The sequence below is a fragment of the Barbus barbus genome (genome assembly GCF_936440315.1).
Source record: "Barbus barbus genome assembly, chromosome: 46".
Taxonomy (NCBI): Eukaryota; Metazoa; Chordata; class Actinopteri; order Cypriniformes; family Cyprinidae; genus Barbus; species Barbus barbus.
The window spans coordinates 13,927,388-13,940,909 of NC_136724.1; the positions used below are offsets into that span (position 1 = coordinate 13,927,388).

At 36.1% G+C, this 13,522-nt stretch overlaps 1 protein-coding gene across 2 annotated transcripts in view; it reads right to left on the reverse strand.

Annotated features, from left to right (window-relative positions):
- LOC306865026 (serine/threonine-protein kinase OSR1-like) overlaps positions 1-13,377 on the reverse strand; it is a 43,760-nt gene extending 30,383 nt beyond the window's left edge. For both annotated transcript variants that reach the window (XM_079409352.1, XM_079409351.1), the window contains exons 1-2: positions 13,113-13,377; positions 2,725-2,837 (exon numbers count right to left, since the gene is read on the reverse strand). In XM_079409352.1, the coding sequence (XP_079265478.1) occupies positions 2,725-2,837; positions 13,113-13,182 (183 nt within the window). In that variant the 5' untranslated portion in view covers positions 13,183-13,377. The remainder of the gene's footprint in view (positions 1-2,724; positions 2,838-13,112) is intronic.
- Between the last annotated feature and the right edge of the window lie 145 nt (positions 13,378-13,522).

Consider the following 13,522-nt stretch of genomic DNA (forward strand, 5'->3'; position numbering starts at 1 on the left):
TTCGAGCTGACTAGCTGGCATTTATAGGCATGGTTTTCCTGGGATAAATGTAACGTGTTCAAGCTGTTTTATTAAGCTCAGACTCCGTTTCATATCAAAAGGAACATTATTATAATTATTGGATGGGATAAGTGCTACAAACAATGTTTAGTGACGTTTTGTTCACTCATCAACTGAAAACAGTATAGACTAAACGATTCCAGTTCATCAAAAAGAAGATGTACAGAATGAAGCCATGTTCTAAGCAGCTAATCTATCTAGGAGAAATGAAGCACCGTCATCTGACGGAATTGGCAGTCACTGAAGTCATGTGATTCAAGAAGGCCTTGGGGAGCTCTTGTCACATCGCCGTGGAATAAACGCTGCAGTGGTACACAGTGGGGTCACTATAGATTCAGCTTGACGTCAGTGGCACTGACAGGATCGCAGCTCAGTCAGAGAGCAAAATTGTTCCTCCCACCACAACAGAGTCACACGGCTGCTGCGTTGTGACTTGTTTGGGCCGTCCTGTTCTTTTCTTCACTGCTATCTGGGCTGCTCCTGCATGTTGGGAAGAACTAGAGCATGCTATACTCCAGCAAATTAGCCTGATCAGCAGTGAAATTGACTTAAACCTCTGGAAGGAATTTCTTCAGAGCGCAGCCCTTGATGCAGATTGTATGCAGTATAGCTGCCTGCTGCTCCTGCTCATTACGGGAGCAATCTGGCTTTAATTTAATGCCTCCTCTGTGTTTAAGAGAGCGCTCAGCAGGTCATAAAGGCAGCGAAAGCATCAGAGGAAACCTGAACTTCAAATTTTCCATGTGACCCTAACTCTACAAGAATCTCCCTTTAACTTTCACCTAAGTCATTCCCAAGGGTTTACTTCAGTTCAGCTGGAAGAAAGTCTCCATTTACTGAAATCACTGAGGGCAGGACTAGGGATAATATCAGCCACGACTTTGTAAGACACCTGGATGTGGGAAAAATTTAGTTTCTGGCAGCCTCCTGCCATGAGCTTGTAAATCAGGAATATAAGCTTTCCCAGTGAACGACGAAATGGGCTCCGCCTGGTCACGAGGAACGAAAGTATGACCTTTTGAGCTCCTTGAGGAGTTGACAGATGAAGTTAATATGCTGAGAAGGGGAAAGGATTTGTGGAGAAGCCTAAGGACTCATGAATGGAAACTATAACTTGGGTGTAACTTGACAAGAATGCAACAAAAAGGCAAACTGGGAAACTTTCAAACAGAAATTGGAGTTTTACACTTGGAAGAGAGGCAAAAAAGTTCTTTAATGACTGAGATAAAGTCTTCTTTTAGTCAATGTTGTGATTCACAAAGAAGTCCAAGGGGGGGGACTAGGAAATAAAAACTCTGCCATAAAACAACACAGGGAATCCCTTCGATCCAGTTAACAATGGTTTCCAGGCAATCTGGAAAAGGTAGAATCCGTGTGTCAACTCCTTTTCTTGTATGAAACGGTTCTGATTCTCATTTACTGACAGTGTGAACGCACACATTTACACAACCAAAAACGTTTGTGGTTGGTAGGTCTTTTTTTTTGTTTTTGGGAAATAAATTAATCCTTTTATTCAGCAAGAAGACAAATGGAAAACAGTTATTTTAAATTGTAATAATATTTTACAATGTAACTGTTTTACTGTAATTTGATCAATTAAATGTAGCCTTGTTAAAAAAAATTGCACTAACCTCAAATGGTAGTATACTTACAAATATACCTCTAATTTGAAGATACAAATGTATACTTGTGCTAATATATATGCAGACTTCAGATGCAAAAACCGTCTGAGATTTTTCTTTTAAATTAGCATTTTTAATCAGACTCCTGATTCTGATGTTTAGGTTCAGTAATTTCACTTTTATGGCAATGAAAAGGTTATTAGTTAGTTATTCAATGCCTTTTTATTTTTTAAATGTCCAGTGTTATTTTCATAGGAGCCTGATAAAAGTGCTCACTTAAAAGAAAAAAGTATATATTTATAAAATACATCTGGGTAAAAAAAAAGTAATTGTCCGAGTTATTGTCAAAAGGCACATAACAAATGTCAGTAAGTTTGTGTCCATGTATTATAATCAGTCCTGTATGGTCATTATTCACTGTCAGCTCATAAAAGGTGTTGGCATTTATGAGCCATAACTTACAGAGTGGTATTTTCTCATATGCAGCCTTTAAATGTTGCACAGCTGGAATCATGTCAAACAGGTTTAATATACATTTAAGCAGAACATGTGAAATTTCCATACGGAGAGTACTGTTTGTATCCATACTAATTAAGGTTGTACCGATTGTGTATCGATGATGGTCAGAGATATCACCTGTGGCTGATGACGTTGACGATATGAAGACTATTATTATTAATATTATTATCACGCAAATATTATTATCTAATTAATATTAGGGCTTATTTGTTTCATCATATTTCTTTTTACGCGTTTTTACAGTGTTGCGAGTTATAGTCAATCACAGGATACCATTATCATGTCAAATACAAATTCAGTCGTAATTAACATTTTATGACATGACATCTATATACTACTTATATAGAGATATAGTGTGTAACTCACACTAACGTTAGGCTGTTTTAAGCCATACCCTGGAGATGGTTCACTCTCCAGCTATGAAACCAAGTAAGTAAATAATTAAATAAATTAGCATGATAATATTGTGTAGCTGCAATCTTCAATGCAATGCTGTTTAAATATATGGAAGCTGGTTCAATACCAGGAGCTCATCCATGCTGGTCTGGCATTTTTCCAGATTGATGCGTTTGATGGCGACCTTCTCCTTCCTGGGCACACAGTAGGCAGCCTGGACCACAGCCGTAGCTCCGCTTCCTACAATACACAGGAATGCATGTTAGAATACATCAGGAGCTGCATGGGGACGTGACATCAGGACAAATAGCAGAATGAAGAGGAACAAAACCCTCCTGAACCCCCCAAATACCTCAAACCGTAATCCATAAAACATTACACTATGGCTTAAAGTGACTAAATATATATAGTAAAAACAGCAGCATTTTCACTTCTAATGTTCACTAAAAATATGCATTAAAAAAAAGCATTGCCATGTATGTCAAATTTAAGAGTAGTAACTTTAATGAGGTTATAAACTCTCTTACAAGACAAATAAATAATAGTAACATATTACCATGTCAAGAGGAGGAAATAAAAATCTACAATGCAAAGTAATGGCATAAATAATAAAAATAACTGAATGAAGATAATATAAAATGTAAAGAAATCAATAATCAATTAAATAATGGTTACACTATTTTAAGGTGTCATTGTTAGTGTAATTATAAATTTAAGTACTGAGTAACATTAACTACATGTACTTACGATATAGTTTAGGATTGGGGTTTGGTTTAGGGTTACTTGCATGTAATTATGCAGAATTTATAGTTATTATAATGTAAAGTACATGTAGCATGTAACAAGTACCCTTTAAAATAAAGTGTTACCTAAATAATTTATAATTAATTTTATTATTATTATTTTCATAAAGCAATGTTATTTAAAATGGTATACTTTACTGTTCTATGAAAGACAAATGACTATTAAAAATAAAATAAATAATTTTATAATAATAATTACTATTAATATTATTTTCATAATGATATGTTATTTTACAATCAGTAATAACTATTAATTACTATTTTCATAATGCTGTGTTATAATTATTACAAAATGTTAAACTTTATTGCTGCATGAATGACAAATTATTATTACTCTGTCAAAAAGGAGAAATACAACAATGACTGGTTCTGTATATTGGTTTTCAGACACTTAAAATAAAAAAATGAATTGCTCACTAAACCGTACCATTTACCTCCAGTCACTAGACTTATTCCCTGGGAAAGTGTTGGAGAAGAGCTGACAGCTAAATGCTAACTCAAACATTCCTCTTGTCACTGCAGCATTGGACATTCATGAGAGAAGACTATTAAATCCTAACAGACTATAAGTCAAAGGATTTGAGCTATACTTGGCTTTCAACTTTACTGCTGAGGTTAATCTCTAGAGTGCATTAATGAGGTTCTGCTCATGGCACCACAGACTGGTACCAGAGAGAAAGCAGACAAGACACTTATGGAGACGGTTATCCTTGAGAACGCAAGGTCGTCCTGGTCCACACATCCTTAATAATAGAAGACAATACTCTACAGGGGCCGAGGTCCTCGTAAATCAGCGCGCACCTATGTTTCCACTGCAAGCTGAATATAAATGACATATTATTGTGCTGGTATGAGGCAGATGGAATTTTTTTTTAATCATCTTTAATCATCTACCTGAACTCCATATGGCCTATTAATAACAAAGTCCTCATTGTTTAGCATTTTGATTGCACCAGCAGGGCACCATGTATTAGAAGAAAAAAAAAAAAAATCTGACAGCAATTTTCATTTTCAGGTAAAAACAACAGCACTGAATGACCCTGACTAGTTAGTGTACAGCCAAATTCATTCACTGAAGAATCTGATAGCTAGAATGTAACCAAAATGTGCTGACAGCAATCCCATTAATCACATCCTGGCCTGTATGCTATGGCCTCCAGTAAGATGCTGGTCCCCAGCACGGCCCTCAGAGTGCCAGCTGTGAGTAACAGTTCAGTCGGGATGTTCAACGTTCATCAATCACAGTCTAGAGCTATATTTGAGACCCTATGCTATACATACGGGAGCGCAGCTCGCCAGATGGAAAGAACATAGAGCCAACAGCGTGAGCCTGAGCCAACAGCGTGAGTTTAAATGTAAATTCCTACTGTGAAACAAACAATCGGTTGTTAAGGATGATTCGGAGAAGACTGTACTAAAGTTGACCATGCATGTGCCAAAAGAAAATATTTCAGCTGAAAAAGATGGACAATTAGACAACTAAAAAGACAATGAGAACTATAAAGAGTATTAAAAAAAAACTTGCTGCATTTATCAAACTTGTGATTCTAAACCTACATCATAAATTGCATGACAAAGTAATTTCTTAATTGCAGTAAAAAAAAAGTTCAAAACTGTTCAAAAGTTTGGTTTCCACTAACATATTAAGCAGCACAACTGTTTAAGTTCAATAAGAAACATTTCTTGAGCAGCAAATCAGCATATCAGAATAATTTCTGAAGGATCATGCGACACTGAAGACTGGAATAATGATGCTGAAAAATCAGTTTTGCGTCGCAGCAAGAAATGACATTTTAAATAAAACAGAAAACAGTTATTTTAAATTGCAATAATATTTCACAGTATTACGGTTTTTATTATATCTTTGATAAAAAAAAAAAAATGCAGCCTTGGTGAGCAAAAGGGAATTCTTTCAACAACATTAAAAATCTTACTAAACCCAAACTGAACAGTTAGTGTCTATCAAAAGTTTCAATTAATAATCTTGTTTTACTGCTGAGTGCTGTAACTTCCTTCTGTCTCCAATAAACTCATCAAATACATCACACAGAAGGAAGTAAAAGAACAGCAAAAGCAGCCTAGCAACCCAATAACAAATATAATAAAGTCTTCTTGATACTTCATTGTATAAACAATAAAGTGTTGATAACAGCCATGAAGTGGACATCAAAGAAACATTTTCATCTGGTCAGTTATTAGCTGTTAATATTGCAGGTGTCTTAGGTGCAATAAAGTGCTGTTTTCTTGTTAGGGTCACAGACTCTGAAAATACTGCAGAAGAAGAGTTTCTATGGACATCTAAACGACAGCAGCAGGATTTTATGGAGGTCAGTTACTGGTTTCTGAATTGAATCATTCAATATTACGTTACCAGGTTACAGCATCAAGAACCACCAACTAATGTTGTGTGGTTGCTTCCTCGATTATCCACAGAACAACCAGATATAAGTCCACTTTTAATCAAGGGGTTTGATTTATTCGGTTAGCCAAATGTTTACCGAGATAAACGTGTCTGATCACGTGCCTGGAGACTGAAAAACACTTAATGTATATGATCCAAGCCAAGGTTTAATAAAGTCTGAATAATGATTTATTTCTTCCTCCCTCTAAACTTGATGTCTCTCATTAGAGAGGATGTTAACTTCATGAGGGAGTTTAAGAGGATATAAAGGTTAATAGCCTTCAATTACTTTCCAGTATCACACATTAACTAGCTATTTTGAATTCAGTTATCAAGGGAAAAAAAAAAAAAAAAAAAGTTCATTTGGCCACGCACACACTTGCGTTAAAAATGAAGAGGGAATTCAGCAGTTAACTGACTGTAAAAACAATTCTGTAAAACTTACGGTAAAACAAACGGCAGCTGTGGTTGCCAGAATTGTACCGTAAAAAAATACGGTAACATTTCAGGTTTTACGGTTTTAACTTAAATTTACAGTTAAATACTGTCATTTCATTAACTGATATAATGTTAATATACCAACCTATTGAAGTACTGAAATCTGTTTTGTACCTTTGAAATACACTGATAACCACCAAAAGTCACATGATGTATCAAAGCCCATCACAAGCAGCTTTTAAATAATAACATATATAGAAGGTACACAGTGTCATTCACACAAGCACTAACCGCCATCATGGTGAGACTCATTAAACTGAAATATGCAATAAACATTCATTTAACAACATTAGATGTAACATACAACCCATAATAAACATAACTGATGAGAAAAAACTAATAAGAAACAGTTATTTTATTTCAAAGGAAAAACATCAAATTCAAACTAAATTTGAAATGCAATGCAGGGAATTCTGGGAACGTGTTTTCCCAGTAAATTTGACAGGAACATACCGTTAACCATTTAACAGGTTTTTACTGTAGCATTTTCAGTTTTTTACCGTTAAAATCATGGTCAATTTTTACAGTGCATGGTCTAAAAGGGAGTGTGACACGTGAAAAGTAAATTTTGGAAGAAACTGAGTGTCCAAATCAAACTCAGCTGCCCATAAAAGGACAAAGTGTTGAATTTGACTACTTTGCAGTGGATGGCCCAACAGACCAGCATCTGAAATAGACTGAGCAGTTTAAATGTGTTCCTTCATGCATAGTTGTCTGATTGTGCTACCTTGAGTCAGCCTGTTCTCTCACATCAGGAGTTCTTTATTACATTTCCTGGGCTTGCATTCCTCACACTATTCTGGGCCGCACTGAGACATGTCACACTTAGGGCGCTTACTAGAGAAAAGCTCTGATGGAGCACATAACGTACAGGAATGCGTAAGATTCACTTTGAGGGTGAATTGGATTTCGAAAAGTACAACAACTGGACAGCTGGTGGAGTGTGTTGCAGAAAGAGTTGACATTTTCAACTTTTGCCAAGTATGACAAAGCATAATTTTTGCAAAACCTTGCAATTCCCTGTTATGTTCTTGTACCACAATGAAAAAACATGTTTTAACGACCATTGTAGTCCAATTCCTGAACAAATGACTCACATAAACCAGTTATTTTTAATGAATCAAACGCATACAGCGTAACCGGTCTCATTCGGTTAACAAACAAAATGACTGAATCCTTTGTACTGAATCTAAAGCAGTCAAATTAATGAAGAAAGTCACTCATATGAACTAGATTTTTTTTACTGAATCAAAAACATACAGCACAACCAGTGTAGTACAACTGTGGGACAAAGTGACTCATATGAACTGGTTCTTTTAGTGAATCAAAAATATAAGCACAAGCACAACCAGTGTAATCAGATTCATTTAGAAAAGGATTCATAAAAACTGGTTATTTCTGGTGAATCAAAAACATACAACACAACCAGTGCAGCCTGACTCCCAAACAAACGACTCATATGAACTGGTTCTTTGAACTAAAAGCGTAGTCCAATTCATGAAGAAAATGTTTCATATGAGCTGGTTCTTTCAAGAGATTCAAAAACATGCAGTGCAACCAATGAAGCCTGATTCACAAAAAAATGACTCTTATGAACTGGTTCTTTTAGTGAATCAAAAATATAAGCACAAACTCTGCCCGAATCCCAATGTGCATACTATCCATCCTAAATTCTATGTGATATTAGTCATTTTCAAATGCTATTTAGAACATACAACATAACCAGTACAGCCAGACTCGCAAACAAATGACTCAATTGAACTGGTCCTTTTAACTAAATCCGAAGTGACCACAATACAACCAGCGTAGTCCAATTCATGAAGAAAAAGTCTCAAATGAACTGGTTCTTTTAAGCGATTCAGTGTAGCCTGATTCACAAACAAATGACTCATATGAACTGGTTCTTTTTACTGAACCAAAAGCATACGCAACAAAAAAAATGACTCAGGAACCAGTTCAGGACTTTTTATCTGGTCTTTTTTAATGAATCATTCAAAAAGACTCACAAACTCCGGGATTAACGGTGGAATCAATCAAACTGCCCATATTTATGCAATTATCGACAAGCAAAAGGAATTTCAGTCAACCGTGATAAACACAGCTTCGTTTTTGACCTCAAAGATATTTCCAACAACAAACATTTCAAACATTTCCAGTCTAGAACAGCAAAAAGGAGATTGGTCCTTTTTCCATGGGTCTGACTCCATCCGATGAGACTCTTCACTCTCTGAGGTGGAAAGAACAGCTAGGATCAGTGCAATAACAAGTCTCCAATTCCCCTGGGAAGATACAAACACAATGGTTCTGCTGAGTGTGCTCCAAACTCATACTCACACATGAGGAACTTTCCAGAGGAGAGTGGAGAAACAGAAGTACCTGGGAAATCCTTCTGGACTACATGGTTTAATACTATGGTATCCAGTTAAAGCAACTCTTTGTCTGTAATCAATAGTACCAGGGTCGAAACGAATCAGACAAACCCATCCTTGGCTGGAAGACAAAAGGAAACGTTGACTAATTGAAACTCCATTCAAAAAGTCACGCTCTTAATGGAAAGAACATGTGCCTTCGGCTTACTCAGTATTTCTTGTCAAAGCAACGGAGGGGACGCATACTGTACCATTCAAACTGCAGATGTTAACAGCACTGCAATTGGATTTTATAACTAGGTCTCAATTTTTTATTAATTACAAAATTATTAAGGCAAACATGTAAAAAATGTCATTTTTAGGGGCAATCTCAATAATATTTGTTTCAGAGTCAACTTTTACTGTACTGCCATTTTATTGTCCGCCACAAAAAAAAGTCAGCGGTCTGATGGCTTATGAACTATCTGAGGTATCATCCATGTTTACAGCATGATGGTGATGGATGATTTACTGAGCTTTAATATTTACGATCAGGGGTGTGTTCAGATATCTAACTGCAAGTATGAGCAATAGTAATGCTTTGCTTAGCACGCACTATTAATAATTATAAGGTGGGTGATGAAAACAAACTGCTTATTTTATTTCACATAAGGTCATTCTTTCTTTCAGTGCATTTCTCTAAACCAACAGAAGCAATACTTGGAATACAAGAATACAGGGCCTTCATAAAACCAGCCCTGGTCAGCAACTACAGCTTTCAGCTGGGCTCAAAACCACTGGCCGGTTTACATAAGGATTCAGATACACAGAAGTGCTAAGCACCATAAAATGAGCCCAGTGATGCGATAGAAGAGCAACAAACTCCTATGCTTATCAAGCCTATACCATCGTGTAAATCTATATTAAACTTCTTAATTCACGATTCAGTATATTTAGGATTGACGACTAGTGATGAATAGAAATGATTGTTTGCTGAAACATGAAATGTGTCATTTGACCAAAAAAAAATGTAATCAATTAATCAAATTTACACTCCCAGCATTTGAAAGCAGAGAATATTTTTTCAAGATTTGATTTACTTGGATTTTTTTTAGCATTCAAATTTGGCTGGTGGTTAATAACACATTTTTCTGTAGTGTGACAAACTCAGAACACATATTTAATATTGCTTTATGCAGACTTTAAAGTGCAGTATGATTACAGCAACAGAAAGAACCAACAGAACTAAATCTTAAGGTGTCCAACCTTAATCTTGAACTCCAGAAGGTCTACAATCAAATTCGCTTCTAGCATGAACTCCTGTTTTGGCATGTCACGTCACATGCCAGGTTTCAACAAAGAAGCAATTCTGAAGGTGCATGCTAGAGGGCACAACATACCCTCACAGGGACACATGCAGAGTCTTTCCAAGAATTTGGGGGTAATAACTAAATCTTTTGAGGAAACTAGAGCTTACAAAAACAAAGCAGAAACTTTGAGGTCTTGTATATCGGTGCACTGCGATAAAATGCTTTAAAAAGAAAGAGGACTTATTAAAAGACAAGCCCAAACTAAAGCTACATTTTAATTACATTACATTTACATTTTAAAGCTGAGATATGAAAGTAATTTTTGTTAATTCAAATATGTAAAGTATGAAAGATTATATATTTTTCCTCCTGGAGTTGAAATGTTCAAGGTGTGGGGTACTTTAGAGCTGATGAGTCAAAATAGGTGGCACCACAGACAGGTTTGACCAGTCTCTGTATCTCTCTCTCTCTCTCTCTCTCACACACACACACTCACTCACACACGCAAGTTTAGACACAGGCTAGGCCCTACTGCACAGTAGTGTAAAGGAAAAAACACTTCTATTTGTTGCAAGTTAAGAGTCATTATCAAGTGCAGTATATACAGTAGTCAACATCTGAAATGGATCAAAAAAGCTCAAAGTTGTCCTAAAACAAGAACGCATTTTGGTTTTAGGTTAACTTTGATGAAAGGTTTTGATCCACTTCAAATGTTGACTAGTGTAATATGTTTTAAAATCCTAATTTCTAAGTCACTTTGGATACATTTCTTTTTTTTTTTTTATCTTTTAGGCTGGCAACTTTGACAAATTAACATGGCAATTTTTTTACACATTTTAAAACAACTATTTCCAAAGAAAAGCAAACAATTGCCAAAATCATATTTTTTATATTAATCATAATGTTAATATGCTCCTATAGTAAAGAGCAATAACCTTTTTTTGTTGCATTTTGAAAACATGAAACTATAGGAGCATATTAACATCATTTAATTACCCTACTTTAATACTTCTATACTAAATAAATGTTTGGACTGTGTTATGAGTTACTCTGGCAAGAGCTTTACAGCTTTGGAAACTAGTAAAACCTTGTCAAAACATGGAACATGTAAAAAGCTGTGTGGAAAACCTCCCTTTGGGGTCTATAGCCCTGGAAAGATATATGTCAGGTATCAGATGACTCTTCCAGCACTCCAGTGACTGCGTATAGAAGTAATCTCATGCTAAAACCCTGCGATGTAACAAGATTAAACCAACCAGTAACCAAAACAATACAGTCAATAAAACATTCGGAGAATGACGAGAGTTACACATGGGAGTAGATCATGCCTAGAAAGCAGATTTGGAGAACCTCTGTAGGCCGTTATACTGCCTGGCTATAAACCTCACTCTCTGGACAGTCATGGATCATCAAAAAGAATTACAGCATATGACTGTCTTTATGGCCACAAAACAAGGGGGTGGTGGACTCTGTTAAGCCACATATGGTGCATTTATTATTACACAAACCTCCCTCTGGAGAAACCGTGTGTTTAATATCCTTTTCAGTGTATCCCTCCTTTAACCTTTCAGTCCCCAGAATAAACCTTTAACCACCAGTCCACAGAGTTGTTTTGTTTGCTAGCTAAAACAAAAAGATCATACAGAATTGCCACCAAAAACACATATATATATATATATATACATACTAAATTGATTTAGTTTTTTTAGTTTTTTTTTTTTAGAAAAATAAGTATCTTATGCTTCACAATGACAAATTACTACTTAATTAACAACAGTATTATTTTGAACTGTTATTAAATTTAAAATAACTTTTCTATTTGTTGTAACTTTTCAAAGTCATTATTAATATCTGCAGACCATAATAATTTATGATAATAATAACTGTGCCAAATCAGCATATTAGAATTGTTTCTGAAGAATCATGTGACACTGAAGACTTTAGTAATGATGCTGAAAACGCAACTCTGCAACCACAGAAAAAAAAACATTTTAAAATATATTACAACAGAAATTTGTTATTTAAAATTGTAATATTTCACAACATTACTGTTGTGCACAGGCCTGTATTTATAATGTACAGACTCAGATCCCTATAAACGGAGGGTTCGTAAAGGGTCTGCGCGTGCACGCGACAACTGAAGGGATACGTATGGCGCTACTGGGCATGCGCACATCAATACAACGCATATACAGTGAAGCCTGGTTTATGACAGTATATGTCCTACTCTGAGGGTTTTTGAGGCCCAAAATGAAAAGGGGGTTCTCACCGGTCTGACATTTGACTCGGTTCTAAATTAAGCGGACTATGCTCACTCTACGAAATGTTTTAACAGTCATGTGTAAACTAACGCTGAGCATTAGTCAGTAAGCAGTTTTTAACCAGCAGCAAAAGTGGGCGGTACCTGCATTATAGATGGCACAATGTTGTCAACCAATAGGTTTATGTCTATGTATAATATTTAATCATATTAACATTTGTAGCCTAATATGTGTGATATTTTGTGTTATATATATATATATATATATACACACACACACAAAAATGTAAAGATATTAAGAATATTAAAGAAGCACAAGACAAGGCCGTCATTACTGAGGGAGCGTTACAGCACGTGCAGCTCAGGCTTATCAGCAGAATGAGGCGTTGTCGCAGAATGTGTGTGTGTGCAGAATAATTTAGTCTGAAATGCAAACTATACATGAAAAATGTCCACTGGCTATTTACATGAGCGCCAATAAACTTCCTCGACACCTTCAGAATTTCAGTCAAGTGGTGAAACAGTTAAGTATAACGTTACTTATTTTGAGAGAGAGAGAGTTGAAGTTGAAATTAGCATAAATTACGTGACAGGCTTGACAACTGAAGTGGAGGTTTGAGTCTTTTGCAGACACCTATTTAACTCACTATCTTTTAAGTCTTTTTGAGCGTTTAAATCCAATGTCACGTGTTCTTAACAACTGCCAATTTGTTTAAAAGCCCAAATCCCGGTTCAAATACATAATTTAACAGCTTAATACCTACAGAACCGCAGCAACCTAACTGTTAACGTTACCCTGGACAACAACAAGCCCAACTTATTTTTACGCAGTGTTTGCAGCAGAAAACTTGTCATGTCATGTATTGACCGGCTGTGGCAGAATGTACACACTCACCGATCACCTCCTGCAGCTCATAGTCATCCTTGTTGATGGACCAGGGTTGGGAGCTCAGGTCCTCCGACATGTCTCTCAGGATTGCGTACCTTTATTTAGATCCAGCTGAATTCAAGCACTAGAGTTGTGTGCTTATAGAAAACAACGTATAAATGTTACTGTAATCCGCAGAGCAGTAGCATTCCAGCTCCTCTCCGCGATTATCTTCAACAGCCTTTCTATCATCCCAAACTTTGCCACTAGCGCCTATAGCCCCGCCCACCGCATTCCTGCACACTGACGGACGCGATAGTCGGCCATCTTGAGTGTGTAATTACCCTCTTATCTATCTCTAGTTTTGTAACAGTGGATTCCGCCCAAATATCATGGTTACTAGTTAATATTACTCCAATAAATTTGTGATGTTTCGT